At 37.6% G+C, this 16,681-nt stretch overlaps 1 protein-coding gene across 10 annotated transcripts in view; it reads right to left on the reverse strand.

Moving 5' to 3' along the window:
- The window catches only part of CADPS2 (calcium dependent secretion activator 2), a 544,800-nt gene that overhangs the window by 124,419 nt on the left and 403,700 nt on the right, over nucleotides 1-16,681 (reverse strand). For 7 of the 10 annotated variants that reach the window (XM_065938661.1, XM_065938659.1, XM_065938660.1 and 4 more), the window contains exons 15-17: nucleotides 6,976-7,039; nucleotides 3,876-3,999; nucleotides 1,832-1,852 (exon numbers count right to left, since the gene is read on the reverse strand). In XM_065938661.1, the coding sequence (XP_065794733.1) occupies nucleotides 1,832-1,852; nucleotides 3,876-3,999; nucleotides 6,976-7,039 (209 nt within the window). The remainder of the gene's footprint in view (nucleotides 1-1,831; nucleotides 1,853-3,875; nucleotides 4,000-6,975; nucleotides 7,040-16,681) is intronic. The other 3 variants (XM_065938665.1, XM_065938663.1, XM_065938662.1) reach the window with 1 other exon arrangement.

Genomic DNA, 16,681 nt, shown 5'->3' on the forward strand with positions numbered 1-16,681 from the left:
AACAGATGACAAAATGATGACAAACTCTGGATGAATTTTATTCTCTGTGTTGGACAGACTAACTGAGGATAATGATTATAATGCTCAAGAGATGACTATTTCAAAGTTTTATCAAGCCTTTAAGCTCCTCCACATGCAACTGATACTCATTTTTACTCACTGTTAAAAGTACCTCCAAGAACATTTACTAAGCAACCCTGTTAACTTGCAACCCAATGCAACTAGAAGAATATAACTACATTTCTTAAAAACCTCTCTTCTGTTACTTTAGAACAGTCTTGAGTGGAGGGTATCTTTCTCTTCCATTCACTTAAACTACTGAGACTATACTGATTTTTTTTCTCTTTTCTATGCAAGCGTTTAATTTTTAAAAAGTCTTTTTCCCAGAGTCTGCAGCCTAGACAGCTGCGAAATGGCAGGGATGTTAAACATGAGAGAAGGGAAGACTGACTTTTATCTGGTGGAAGCGAGTAGACGGGACAGCAAGTTTCACAACGAGGGCAACTGCCTCTGCTCCATCCTTGCCAAGGCGAACGGCGACCCCTTCCCATTTCACAGAAGCCTAGCCACTGCAGGCTGGGGATCAGGGCTCCTGACTCTAGTCCCAGCTGGCTGACTTGTTTACCCTACGGCAAATGGGAAAACCACTGACAACCCTGGACTTCTTGTCTGCAAACTACGTAAAAACTGTTTGCAACAGAAATGCGGGGGATAAAATGCTCTAAAAGGTTTTGAAAAAGTTTGCTAAAGAGCATGGGACTGGGGCTCTCACAATGGGCTGTCATGAGAGGGGAGGGGAGTCTCATATTCCTTTTCGAATTCATTTTTTTCTAAAGTGCACTTCAGCGATCATTGGAGGTGTGTTCTTTCCCCTTTTCCTCGCTCTGAGTGTTTTGTTCCTGACACTTTCTGAGGTCAAATACCGGGAGAGAATTGAAGGTAGGAAAAAAACAAAAATGAAATAGTGCCCTTAATGGAAAACGTCAGGTAAAAACCACCCAAGTAAACTTGTCTATAAGACTTCGTGCACAATTTGACTAAGCTGAGAAAACTAGCATTAGAAAGGTCCATCACTTGTCTCTAGCACCTTTGTTTTCAGGTGGAACTAACTAATGGCCCTTTTGTCTCTCTCCAAGTAGTGAGTATCTACTTTGTGTCATGGGCACAGCGCTGGGTGTAGGAGACAAAACAGTGAACAATTTCAGTATAGACCTTGCCTGCAAGAATCTGAAGCAGAGATGGATGGGATGAACACACACTGGCCTCTGTAATTAAATTAATTACAACAGGCAAAAGTGGTATGCATACATACAAAACAAAACCTTTAAAAAACCTTAGAGACCTGGAGAAGAACTCCTTCCTAGCAATTTCTTGAGAATGGAGTTTTATAACCTCTGCTATGATGAACAACTTGCAAAGGTAAGAGCAGCTTATTTTTTATTTAACAGCATTATATGTTTTTACTCTCAGGTTATCTTCCGGGAATGATGAAAGGAAGATGGTCCTCTTTTCTACTTGTAAGAGTCCTTCAAACATTGGTGACAGCTCCAAATAAGATTAGTGTACATGCTTAAAACCTGATGCATAACATTAATACATCTAACATGTATTGCTTTGAACTCATATCAAAAAATATTACTGAACTTTTGCAGAGATAAATGGCTTGTATTTTCCCTACAAAGCATTAGCAATAGCTCCAACAAAAGTCAAAATCTTTTCAGTCAAAGTGATCAAATAAGACCTCTAAAAGGGAAAGAGCTATTCATCCATATCAAAACACAACACCACCACATTAAAAATAACGGCACAGGCATGCACAAACATTTATTACCTGTTTCCTTTTCTGCTGGGCCTAAAACGTAAGAGAAGAAAATTTAGGAGAAAAGCAAAGTCTATCCATGTTGCCCACTCCATAATGTAAAAGCAAAGAAATTAGCCCAATTCCTATTTCTAACTTAAAGTTGAGTTTGTTCTTGGTCTGACCCTAAGGATGAAACAAAACTATTTTTGAAGATACAAAAAAAGGGGGGGAAGGGAGAAAATGAAAAGCATAAAGGTTTTCCTTATCTAATAAGCATGCATTTTTTTTTTTTTTTTGAAAAGAGACTGCTCAGCAGTCCTACCTGACAAGATTTCTAAGATCCCTTTTCTAGAATGTTCTGAGAGGGATGACTCCAGAAAGGAACAGGTGGGAGAATTCTCTGCTCCCACCCCACTGGATCCTATTTTAGGCTTTTTTCTAACACAGACTTGCTTTTGTGTGTGATCCAGAAGAATAACCATTTCTTTCTGATCACACTGTTAGTGTGTTTATTTAGCTGATTAACGAAAGAAGCCCATGGCTCTGTATAAAAAAATTTTTCATTTGTCCATATTAAAATGGACTCTACAACTAGAAAATAAACACAGAAATAAAAAATATATGGCATATTTTTTCAATATTGTTGGATAAGGTAATGGTCAAAAATATTAACTAAAATAGTAAAGACCAAAAGGATTCTCAAAGTTTTTTGTACAGGGTTCATAATATTTGGATAAAACAATATTGTGTTTACTCAGATTATCCACAAGTTTTTTCTCTTTGCCAAACTTGAAAGTTTTAATATCTCTAGTTTTATATAAATTCTTTTAATCCATGTTCACAAAATCCAATATTCCCAAAACATGAAAATTGTTTGGATGAGTATTCAAAATGTGAAAACCAATCTGTTTCTACTTTCCCCAAATGATCTAATATTAATCGCTTTTGCTTTAACACAACATGATATCATAATTAATGAAGTTAAACTGGTAACTAAGGAGGTCTCATGTTGTTACTCTCGTGATATAATATTGGTTGCTATAGTGACGGGATGGCTTTTTTGTTAATCACTCAGGAGGTTGGTTATCACGTGCTCGTTAGAAAGCCTGATCAGGTTTGGAGAGAAAAAAGGATATAACACAGCCAATTATAATCATCTATTTCACCATCCCAATTTTGATGAATCTATCATAATATCAACTAATTAATAAACTTATAATTCATTAAAAACACTTTTATATTAGAAGTTATTACAATTTTTTCTAATGGACAATTATTTTTTATTTTTAGAGATAACTATTTAACACCATAAACTTTTTCTTTCCTAAGTTAAAGCTACATGTACTACACAAGCTAGTTTTCTGATAATTAGAGAATCTGAGGTCATTTCTATTGCTTTTAATTATATCAGTCAAAGGACGGTTAGATAAGAGCTGATTGTGTGACTTTGCCACAAATTTCAATCTATGTATTTCTAAGCATCTTAAACCTTAATGAAGAAAATGAATTATCCTTAATGAATAAAACCTGAAGAAAGAGAAAAAAATGCACAATCCTCTCAAGAGATCTAATCTTTCAAATGCATCAATATACTGTAAGCAATTAAAAGTTGCAAGGACATTCTATCAGTTTGTTTCAGCCCTCACCATAATCAACAAGTTTCCTCTTTTCTCTGAGAGATGCTGCAGAACCGAAAATGAAATTATGTAACAGTACACTGTTATAGACCAAGAATGAATACACTGCCCATCCTTTAAATGTTAGACATACTCACTGTAATGTCAAAAAATACAACCCATGAAAACACGTTTTGGTTTCTTCAAAACTCAAAATAAGAACAAAGGACAACTTAAGCACGAATCCCGGGTCTTTCATTCAAGCAGAGTCCCAGGAGGCATATTAAAGCAATGAATAGGAAAAAGCTCTTCAGTTCACCAGCTGAGATTTTAATGAGACATTTCCCTTTGCCATGGCACAGGTTTGTTCAGGGAAGGAAAGGACTTCTCACAGAAAACGCAGTTAATAGGCATTGTTGGCTCTCACGGCCACTTCAGCAATTGCTCACTGCACTGACCTTCTATTTTGGCGTATTCTGTGAGTCTCGTGTAATTGATCAAGGCAGCTTTCTCAAGACATTTTCTGACCACTTTTTTCACCTCTTCTGCTGGTATGGGAGTGGCAATATCTTTCATTAAAACCTAGAGAGAGAGAGAGAAAGACAGAGACTGCATAGAATATGAAAAGCAAGTACATAAATTGTCCTAAACCTATTAGTAGGAAGGGGTCCCAGGTAACCTTGGGGGAGGCAATGAGGAGGCACTTCACAGCTGGGAAGTAATCTCTGAGTCTTGGCTCCTCCTGTCTAAGCCTCCTGTAAGGACATCAAAAACGCCCACAGGCTACATTACCATTCAGTGGGACTCACTTTTCCTCCAGGGAAACACAAAGCCTAGAGCAGCTGTTTCAGATGAGGGTTACAGTCCTTGGGACGAAACTTTTGTCCTTGTACAAAGTGTACCTTGTACATCCTTGATTTAAAAGCCTTAAATATTTGGAGCAATATACATGTAAACACAAATTCCATTAAAATAAGCATTATTTACAGACTCTACAAAAATCAAGACCTCTACTTTCACTAATTGTACTTTCTTTTGATCTGCTGGGGACCAGGGGCGGGGGGGACTTCTTTGTCTTAGTGAAATGAAAGGACTATCAAATGTCAAAACAAAAGGAAGCTTTCTGAAATTAAACAAAAAAAAACAAAAACTGATTACTTTCCTAAATTATTATTATGGGTTCCTAAATTATATTTTTGGATTTTCTATTTACAGGTATTACTGTTGGCAAATGGAAAATGCAATTATATCCAGAATTCAACATATAACTCAGTTAAGTACTTTTATAATGACTCATTGACAGTTTTCCTTAAAACTTTCCTAGTGATAAAAAAAACTGCTTACAGTAGGTTTTAGTTATACAATTAGTCAACCTCTATCTTCCCTATAAGTAATATGATTTTTCTTGCTTTGCTTCCATTCAAATTCTACAAAATACAGGTATAGCAAAATCTTAACATAAAGAAGACAATACTTTTTAAAGTGTTCTTTATCAGTCTTTCACTTTGAAAAAAAATATTAAAAGAACATGAAGATATCCATTTCATGCTTCATTATTTCATTCTATTTTGACCAGCCTCAGCACGAAGAATTTTATAAACTCAAATTCATTCAATTATTCTAGCACTGGTGATCCTTGACAACATGTTTTCATCTTGTCAGGCAAGGTTTCCTTCTGAAAACAGCAAACTTTATCACTTAAAACTTTCCTCTCCTATCAAATTAAACTTTCTTCATATTCTCATATTAAAAATCTTTAACACACTGACATATATTTGGCACTTGAACTAGAACTGCACATTAGACTCTTTATTGCCAGAAAAATAAATCCTTCTGCCAACAGTTAAAGCATTAACAGGCACTATTCTTTTTAATGTGATTACTACTAAAATTTAAGATTAATTTTACTATTAGACTTTCCCCATGGTGCCAAGCTTTCAAATAACAGTAACAGCTTTAAAATTTGAACGTCTGTATTTAGGGTTAAAATCAGGCAGTATTTCATAGTATCTAGAAGCTGGACACTGTCTGAAGTGTGTGTGGGGAAACTGAATCCGCTTTCCTGGAGAAGTACAGGTAAAGGACTGGCACGTGCAAAAGGGAGGCACAAACTGTGTTTCATGCTTCCTCCTCTGTTTATTCAAGGCATCCTAAGGATCAACAATTCACATGCAGATTTTATTTTTCTAAGATGTCAGTAAGTACAGACATGAAAATGAAGAAATAGCCCTTACCATTTCCTCAATTCGGTAAGAGACATGATCAGTTACTATAATTGGAATGAAGGTCACTGTTCATTCTGCCACCTGTCAGTGTAGGCCATGAGGGCATCTCTGCTATTACTAACTCTTCCCTGCTGGGGGAAGGACAGAAGCTCTGCCATGGAGCTTCCAAAAACCAAAGCTGCCTTTAAAGACTTCTGTCTCATCAACAATACTTTAACGCATAGGAGGAAATGAAAACTATGAAAAGTCTGAGTTACAGACAGCTTTTAATACTATAACAATTCTATTAAAATAGTTATGACAATAATATTTCTATCACATAGTTCACAGAGATCAAGGATAAGACAGAGACAGATAGATAACACTAATCTGTATTCCAAAGATCTCACTTCAGTCCTCAGTTCTAGCTCTCCTCTCCTAAATTCTTAAATCACTGAACACTGTCTCCCCTTTTTGCTTTTCAGAGAGGTGTGAATAAATAATGCATTACCTGGAATTCCTTGAGCAGAAAAATCAGTAAGAACAGCGCTTTGAAGTCAACAAACCAAGACCAGAATAATCAAATCATGAGACAGAGATGATCGCTAGATATACTTTTTAATATGGATAAGGAATAAAACTTGTCCACATTACTCAACTGCTAGTTTTCAACTAGCATGTGAATACTTTTATAACTAGATGAAATGATATTTCCCTTTCTCACCTAATCTACCACAGAAACAGCAGTGGAGAATATACTTTCACTAATAATGATTTTTAACATGGATATAAAGCCTTATTTGCTGTTTACTTTTCATACACTTATATAATTTCATGACTTCTATGATCATCAATTTCTGTCATTTGTGAATTCACTCAAAGTAACACATACATAGAATTGAAATAAATTTTGAGGCAAATTGAGAATGAAAGAAATGATACGTGTGTGAATATTAAATGCCGAGAACTCTTACAGATATGAGGAATATGGCAGGCAGAAGTACAAATAAGGGGGGATAATAAAAGACAACTGTAAAGTCTGAGAAACAGATGATTATATTAAACTGAAATAAAAAGTGACTATTTCCTGAGGGGGAACAAAGAGGTGGGAAAAATGGATATTACCAAAAGGATGCTACAAACTCAGGATGGCAGTGGTGCAGGCTTCAGAAAGGTTTTGGAGAGGAAAAGGAAGATATAGAATTTGAACGTAGTAAGAAAAAGTGAGAAACTGATGAAATGCAACAAACCTAGAGGATATGACACTCCTAAGGAATGGGACCGTCAGCCTAGTTCAATAACTACACAGCCACTGAGAATGCAAATATACTTACAAAGTCATGTTCAAACATACCCTTTCAAGTAATGAAAGTGTGGCTTTCAGCGCACCCTCAGGTCTTCCAAAGGGAAAACAGTATCTTTAAAAAAAGGAGGAACAAAAGAGTCAAACATGTAATATCCAAGACTGCTAAATAATTCTTTTCGATTACTTGGCATTATTGAAGAACAGCAGAACGTGGTTAAAAGGGCACCGACCCATGCAGGGAATTTTAACTGCTGAAATTTATATAGTCCCATGAGTTAAATGTCTTAAAACAGGAAAGGTATAAACTGTGATGAAAAAGATTCTCAAGTTTCAATGATACAGGTACAGGGAAAAATATGGTAATCAAAGCGGAATCCCTAAGGTCCTATAAGGGAAACCTAAAATGCATTTCCTTCTGATTTCTTGTTTACGTATTTTGCTGCTCAAACTCTGTGATAAAATAAAATGATTTCCCCCACTTGCTCGTGCACTCATGTGTGATTTCAAGATGGAAACCCACACCACATATCTAACTTCTGCAGGAAGCAAGGTCCCGGCTCCCCACCCTTCCTCATACTTGCCAGGCTCCGCTGGTGTTGCTCCGCCCCCACCCCGCCCCACCCCTCCCACCTTTTGCAGCTCTTTGGCCAGAAGTCATTTATCCAAAGTATTTCTCGTCTCATGTAATCCTCACACACACGGATAACGGGAGGGCGGGCCACGTGGATATTCTGAAATCAGGGTCGGAACTGGGAGTGTGCGTGGGCTCCTCCTAAGTCAGCTGCCACGCGGTAGGGGCAGGTTTACTGCTTTTTACAAGGGGTCCCTCTTAGGGTCACCTTCCACTTGGAGAGCACAGAATGTCAGCCATTTCAGCCTGCAGGAGCGCCTCCCTTGTCCAGCTAGGTTCAGCAAAGCCTCCCTCCCTGGATCTCTTCCACTCACCCCACTCTCGCGCCCAAGATCAAGAGCTTGAGGCAGCTGGTGCCATTTTGCTCTGACTTAGACACCTTCAAACTAATAACTTGGAAAGTTTACTCATTGCCATGCCTTCTGCCATTATCCAAGGGCTCAGTAGACATATTTTCTAAGACATGATTATCATGGGAATGATTACTTTTCGCACTGTAATTTGCAGACCTTTCTCTCCAAAGCACACATAGTTTAAGCTCAAGTTCTTTTACTGGACCCAAATTTTAGACGGAAAGACTGATTCATCACAAAGCAGTAGTTGAATTTATATTCAGACTAGGTTTTAGTTTTGTGAAACTTTCATTAGTGTCAGATAAGTGCAAATAAGTGGCACATAAATCTAGCCACTCACATTTCTCTTTAGAATACTGTGCATCATTTCATTTACTGTTAAAATTCTCCTTCATTTAATCTTGCCTCTCTGCACCTCTTAACCCTCTGCCCCACCCATACATAAAAAATATCACCAATTTATTTTGATAGAGTTCCCTGCCCCCCACTCCCACCCCACTGGTGTTTTTCTTTAGAGTATTAGCAAATTAGGAAAGTAGTTTTAGTCATTTTGTATACCATAAACCTTAATCCATGCTTAAATAAAACACCAATTGGGTTCTTGTAGTCCCCTCCTCCTGCTTAAATCTTTTCAGCATATTTGCATAATCCACCCATTGTCTTTCCTATTGTTTATTTCCATTAACTGTGGGTGACACATTTTATGAATGGAATGTTATTGATCCCCAGATTACATTTAGCATTTCAGGGCTCTGAGGTCCCACTGGGTATGTTCTGAATTAGCATTAGCTGCACATGATGTGTAAATAATTTAACACATTTACAGAGTACAAGTAATCCTGAATCAGTAAAATACAGAAAATAACTATACAGAAGCTTAATTAATCCTCACAAAACAAGTTTGAAAAGAAGGGAATCATTTTGTTCTGCTTTTCAGGATAAATATTTTGGGTTTTTACCACTTTGATAGCTCTCTAATAGCTAAGCAAAATGAAAAACACTCAATTATCAAATAAAATTCAACCAAATTTAATACCTAATCTGAATAAATTAAAGTCACCCTGATTTTCACTTTAGTCAATTAATTACACAGATAAATGAGCCTGCATAGATCTGCCCAATGATTAAACTATTTCTTTTCTTTGAACTTTATATTAAAATTTAAATACAGCATCTATTTTTATCAAAGTTATATATGCACATAGCCTCAAAGGAAACTTCTTCTAAGGGAATTTTTATGAAAAACCTGTTTTTGTCAGTTCCATCCCACTTTTCAAGTAATTTCTCTAGGAAAACATGTCCTAAACTTTTAGCTGATTCTTTTGGTATTTAAATGTCATATTCCTGACCTACATGATAACATTTCAAAATTTTAATTTTCCAATTTTAGATATTATCCTACTAACTTCTCATTATGAAAGAGAAGTACTTAACTTAAAAAATATAGATTTAGAGGTATAAGTGATGTAGAATGAACTACACATATTTATAAAGTATTCAATTTGATAAATTTTGACAATATGTATGCAAGGCATACATGTGTGAACCCATCAGGACAATCAACACAATATTCATATTCATGACCCCCAACGTTTCCTTCCAACTCCTGGGGCCCAGGCAATTGCTCATTTACTGTCATTTAGCTTATATTTTCTATAATTCCATGTTAAGAGAAATCATATAGTGTGAACTTTTTAGGTCTGATTTCTCTCAGCATAACTGTTTTGATATCCTTTCATGCTATTGCAATGCATCAATATTTCATTCCTTTTCATTTCTCAGAAGTATTCTAATATTTTTTTTTTATCCATTCTTTGTTGATGGTCACCTGACTTGTTTCCATAATTTGGCTACTATGAAAATGCTGGTATAAATATTCATATCAAAGTCTTTTTGTGGGTATATGCCATCATTTCTCTTGGGGAAATACCTAAAAATGGACTAACTAGGTCATACTTCAGGTGTTTCATTTTTTAAAAATCGCAAACTATTTTACAAAGTGAGTTGTATCATTTTACATTTCTGTCAATCAGTGTGGGTTTAGGTTGTAGTTCCCTAAAGAGTAATGATGTTGAGTCTATTTTTATGTGCCTTTTCACCATGATACATTTTCAGTGAAGTATCTGTCAGAACAACTTTCTATTGGGTTGCGTTATTTCTTATCGTTTTAAGAGTTATTTATAGGGAGTTCCCTGGTGACTGAGGATTCTAGGCCTTTACTGCTGTGGTCCAGGTTCAATCCCTGGTCAGAGAACTGAAATTCAGCAAGTCATGCGGCACAGCTAAAAAAAAACGAAAAAAGTGTTATATATTGTTGATAGAAGTCTTTTGAGGAATATGTATTGTACAAATATTTTCTCCCATTCTGAGGTTACCTTACAGTGTCTTTGGAAGATCAAAAGTTCTTAATGTTGATAAAATTCAAGGTAATATCTTTCTATTTATGAATCATGATTTTGGTGTTGCATTTAAGCACCTGTGCTTAGTCCAATGACACAGATTTTGTTTTCTATGTCTATCCATCTTGAATTAAATTTTGGACCAAGTGTGAGGTATGGATACAGGTTGTTATTTTACATTTGGATATTCAATAGTCAGTTTCATGTGTTGAATAAAGTATACTTTGCAAATTATTTATACATTTGTCAAAAATTCACTGACCATATATGTATGTGAGTCTATTACTGGACTCTACACCACATAAGTTACTGATTTTTGAGTACATAGTCTTGTCTTCCTTTTCTACCATTATGTATGATATTAGCTGTAGGTTTCCCATGATGCCTTTAACAGCTTAAACATATGGCATGCAGTAACAATAATTATTTTAATACTGTTGTTCACTAATTCTGTCTTCAGTGTCATTTTCACTTTTGCTTGTATTTATCCTCTTTATTGTTGTATTTTACTATTTCTTTGTATGCTGAGAAATTTCTGACTGGATGCTAGACACTGTTGCTTTGCCATATTGGTGGCTGAAAACTTTTGTATTCCTTTAAATATTCTTGCATTTTGTTTTGGAAGGCAGTTAAATTACTTGCAAATAGTTTTATTATATGAATCTTGGTTTTAAACCTCCTTAGGAAAGACCATGACAGTGTTTATTCTAGGGCTAATTTTTTTTCCCACTACTGAGGCAAAACCATCTGTATTCGACCTGATGCTCATGATTTAGGCTTCTAACTTAGATACTGAAAACTGAAACTAGCCCTGCTGCTGCTGCTGCTAAGTCGCTTAAGTTGTGTCTGACTCTGTGTGACCCCATAGATGGCAGCCCACCAGGCTCCCCCGTCCCTGGGATTCTCCAGGCAAGAACACTGGAGTGGGTTGCCATTTCCTTCTCCAGTGCATGAAAGTGAAAAGTCAAAGTGAAGTCGCTCAGTCCTGTCTGACTCTTAGCGACCCCATGGACTGCCGCCCACCAGGCTCCTCCATCCATGGTTTTTTCCAGGCAAGAGTACTGGAGTGGGGTGCCATTGCCTTCTCTGGGAACTAGCCCTAGCCCTGTGTAAAGAAATCCCTTATAATTCTTTCACATAATTCTTTGCACAACTTTGAACAGTTTCTTCACATTCATGCACAGATCATTACTTAGCTGAAGACTCCAGGGGGACCCTCAGCAAATAGTTGCAGGTCTACTCTCTCCTTTAGAACTTTGAGTTGAAAACTGTGGCTGCCTTATACTTCTGGACTCTCAGCTCTGTCTCCTCAAGTCAGGGTATCACTGGGATCTGCCCAGATTCCTCCTTCCTGGATCATAATCTAGAAACACTGTCCTGGTATTGAAGTGAAAGGCTCTCAATTGTGTTCTACTCTTTGTAACCCCATGGACTATACAGTCCATGGAATTCTCCAGGCCAGAATACTAGAGTGGGTTCAGGTCAGTTCAGTCAGTCAGTGGTGTCTGACCTCTGTGACCCAATGGACCACAGCACTCCAGGCCTCCCGGATGTCCATCACCAACTCTCGGAGTCCACCCAAACCCATGTCCATTGACTCAGTGATGCCATCCAACTATCTCATCCTCTGTCGTCCCGTTCTCCGCCTGCCTTCAACCTTTCCCAGCATCAGGGTCTTTTCAAATGAGTCAGCTCTTCATATCAGGTGGCCAAAGGATTGGAGTTTCAGCTTCAACATCAGTCCTTCCAATGAACACCCAGGACTCTTCTTTAGGATGGACTGGTTGGATCTCCTTGCAGTCCAAGGGACTCTCAAGAGTCTTCTCCAACACCACAGTTCAAAAGCATCAATTCTTCGGTGCTCAGCTTTCTTTATAGTCCAACTCTCACATCTATACATGGCCACTAGAGTGGGTAGCCTCTCCCTTTTCCGGGGGATCTTTTCAACCCAGGGATCAAACCCAGGTCTCCCACATTGCAGGCAGATTCTTTACCAGCTGAGCCATAAGGGAAACCCAGGTGAAAGTGAAAGTCACTCAGTCATGTCTGACTCTTTTCAACCCAGGCCAGAATACTGGAGTGGGTAGCCTTTCCCTTCTCCAGGGGATCTTTCCAACCCAGGTCTCCCACATTGCAGGCGGATTCTTCACCAGCTGAGCCACAAGGGAAGTCCGTCCAGCTAGGGCAATTAAAGGGCCTCTTCATTGTCTCCCATCTCTTAGGAATCATTGTTATTCACTGTCTTACATTTACTAGCTTGAAAAGCATTTTTTCCCATATATTTTGTCTTTAAAAAATCGTTTCAGGTGAAAGGTAAAGATCATCCCATTATTCCATCTTGGATGTAAAGTTGCTTTTTTTAAAGACCACTTTGTACCACCCTGAACATAATTTCAGTTCCTCCTACCCTTCTGATGCAGTTACATCATTTCTGTGGGTTAGATCTAAATTCACAATCTACATTAATTATATAAATGTCCTAGATAACTGAGATGTATTTAATATGATTACTTTCTATGTGCCACTATTTTTGTTTATAATTAATACTTTGCTAAATTTGTCTCTTTTAATTTTGTTTTTATATACATCTTAATTCTCCCTCTTTGTCTTCTCCTTTGTCTTGGTAAATTTTATTCTCCAGAAAGGGAATATGGGGAGCACGTGTTTTGAAAGCATCATTATTTTATGATATCCTAAAAATATCATTATCCTACCACTACCCTTAATGGCTTCCCTGGTGGCTCAGATGGTAAAGCGTCTGCCTACAGTGCGGGAGACCCGTGTTTGATCCCTGAGTGGGGAAGATCCCCTGGAGAAGGAAATGGCAACCCACTCCAATATTCTTGCCTGGAAAATCCCATGGACGAAGGAGCCTGGTAGGCTATAGTCCAGGGTGGCAAAGAGTCGAATGTGACTGAGCGACTTCACTTTCTTTTCTTTCTACCCTTAATGGAGACATTTACTAGCATAGAATTTTAGGCTGGAAATAATTTTTTCTCAAAATTGTGAAGTCACTGATGCATTGCTTCCTGAATATCAGTACTGCTCCTCCCATCAAAATGAAAGCTGAAGAAAAGGATCATTTAAAAAAATTTGTTCACTGCCCAGCACATAGTAGGTTTTAATGTTATTGTATGTGTCAATGTAATTTTTTTAAGTTACATTAAGATGTTAATTTTAGGTGAACCTGGGAGATGCATATACAGGAACTTTCTGTCCTTGCTCTGCAACACTTCTGTAAATATAAAATAATATCAAAATAAAATATGAAATAAAGTACAAAACAAACAAAAAACTGTTGTAGAACAAATCAGTGTTGAGAAGTAATTTTGATTCTTGATTTTTTTGTGCTTTGGGATCCCCACTTTTATGTTCAAGATTGTGAAAATTCATAACATACTCTAAAGAGTGTCTATTTTAATTCATTGTGCTTGGTACTCAATGAACTCTTTTAACCTGAACACTTATGTGTCTTAATTCTGGAAAATTGTTTAGAATAACTTTATTGATAATTTCCTACCTTCAGCCTTAACTGTTTCTGGAATTCCTATTATTTATGATGATGAAACGCCTAAGCAGATCCTTCATTTTTTCCTGTCTTTGTAGAGCTTTCCCTTAGTATCTGTAGGGGATTGATTCAAGGACCCCCATGGATGCAAAAATCCACAGATACTCAATTCCCTTATATAAAATGGTGCAGTACAATCAGCCCTGTATATGTGCAGATTCAACTAATCCAAATCGATCCAGTCAGGGATGTGAAACCTGAGGACAGGAAGGGCCAACTGTATTCCTATTTTCCTATCCTTCTCACTCTCCTACTTTTTGGGAGGTTTCATTAACTTAATTTCTCAATAGTGTGTATGTATTATTTGTGTCATCTGCATCAATTTCTAAGAGCTCTTAATTTTCCTTAAGATTTTTTTTAAAGTCTTGTTTTTGTTTCATAAACGCTCTATATTCTCAAATCTCTCCAAATATATTAATAATAGATTCCCACCACCTCCTCCACCATTTTCTTTTTCCCATTTGGTCCGTTTTTTCCCCCAAGTTGCTGTTTTGTATTACTTGTTTGGGCTTTGAGCCCTACAGCAAATACTTTCCCCAAATATCTGAAGCTTTACCTTGGCTGTCTGATCATTTTCAAAACTGCATTATTAAATAACTGAACAGAAGCTAAATGCACCTAGGTGGGTATGTGTAGACTGTGGTCTTTGCTGACAGGGACTAGAGCTGAGCTGTTTTGTGGGAGTCTTTATTTTTCACAGCTTTAGGGCTTTTCTCTTGTGTTAGTCAGAGTCCCAGGGGAAGACACTTATAATATGTATGGAAGGCATAAGCCTGTTTGCCTGCCTGCCAGCATTTTGGGTGCCAAGTGCGTGAGGTGGAAGGAGAAGGCTGTGAATCTCAGATTTCAGAATAAACATTTATTTAATCCCCATGTTTCTATATAATCCTGAACTCCAACTGTGCCTGTTTCCTCCCCTCCTCCACCTCAGCCCAGGTACCCTCTAATTTTACCCTCTCTAGGGAAAAAAAACCTGCAGTGCTCTGCTAGGGAAGGGGAGGGGCAGCAGCCTAGCTGATGAGTTAGAAAAGAGATCTGGGGATCTAAGTATGTTTTAAGCAGATTTACAGCAAATCATCCTACTCTTAATTTCCAGGCGGGTTTACAACTGGCAGTTCCAAACGTTTTGGCGATTGTATGACATAAATCAGATTGCTTCTCTCTTTTTCCCGACTTCCAGTTTTTCCTGGGTGGCTAAATTAGATACCACCCATTCATCTGACTTCCACATTTTAAACTTTTTTTCCATTTTTTCCTCTCTTACTCTTGTCTTTGTAGGTCTCTATCTCCTGAAAAATACTGTTCTGTTATTTTGGTTAAGTTCTATTAGGAAGCTGAGCCAGACATGCATTTAACCTGCTGTCTTTAACCAGAAGTCCCTCATTTATGTTTAATTTAATTTGCCTTACTTTATCTGTGTCTTTGAAATTCATTTCTGAAACACAGTGGGGCCTGAATAAATTTTTTATTCAAGAGTTATTAATAGTACTCTGGTTATTCTTTAGTGTGAGTTGATAAGTAATTTATGTTCTTTCTAAATTTTAATGTATTGATAAGTGGCTAAGGAAGATCATTTGATAGAATCCTTAGGAAAATCTTCATGGATAATTTAAATATGCTTCTAAATTTGTCTATATGGATCCCTAAAATTTCTTCTGTTTTATTTTAACCTCATTTCCTCTTATCCAGTTTTCTATGGACTCAGGAAAAACAAAACTCATAAAATTTATACAAACTCTACATATATCAAAAGGGAATATAAAAGTCAGCCCAAAATATCTAGAGCTGTTTGGTTTAGCTCTTATCTTTAGTACATCAAAGAAATAAAAATGAAAAAGAATTCGAGTACATCTTTACAGACTTTACACAGAAAAGCAGAGAAATAAAACCGTAAGAGAGAGGAAATGAATACAATAAATGATGTGGACAATAGTCATTCTGCTGGCTCAGATGGTAAAGAATCTGCTTGCAATGCAGGAGAGTTGGGTTTGATCCCTGGGCTGGGAAGAGTCCCTGGAGAAGGAATGGCAACCCACTCCAGTATTCTTGTCTGGAAAAAATCCCATGGACAGAGGAGGCTGGCAGGCTACAGTCCATGGGGTTGCAGAGAGTCGGACACAACTTTCACACTTCACCACTCCCACTGCGGTGGCAGGCCCCTGGTGGGCTGGCTCTGACCAGGCTGACTCAGTCATGGTGGTCCCACGGCTTGTCACTGAGAAAGCACCCAGCGCATGGGCTTCCCCTGGCCCCTGGGTTGGGTTAGGGACCAGGCCTATGACCTGTCTGGGGCAAATGAGATATGAGAGGTGGTTTGCCAGCATCTTCTACGGCAGCTTTCCATCTTAAGAGAGAATCACAGAAAGAGAGAGCCTCTACTAGCTTCCCTTTAAACCTCCATGTATGGATGGGAGGTCAGGAATTCCTGGTCTTGCTACCCATCAAGGGCTAAAGCTACTCCATGAAAAAAGACAGCCATATGAGAAACACAAAGAAATGGAGCTCTGGCTACTAAATTCAGCCTGTACTGAAGTTCCCCTTATCTGAGACCTGTGTGTAAGTGAACATATATACATCTATTAGTTTAAACCAATATGAGGTGGGATCTGTTACTTGCACATGAAATCACTACTACAAATAACCATGGAGACTTACATAGTTTCTGATACAGATATTCAACTGAATGAGCTGTGTCTCAGTAATGCCAACAACAGAAAAACTACATATTTTCATTAAATGACATACACAATGAATATAATGGTGTCTATGCAACCTGAAAGATACTAATTTTGGCAGCAAATGC

This window comes from Muntiacus reevesi, chromosome 6, assembly GCF_963930625.1.
Source record: "Muntiacus reevesi chromosome 6, mMunRee1.1, whole genome shotgun sequence".
In the NCBI taxonomy this organism is placed as follows: domain Eukaryota; kingdom Metazoa; phylum Chordata; class Mammalia; order Artiodactyla; family Cervidae; genus Muntiacus; species Muntiacus reevesi.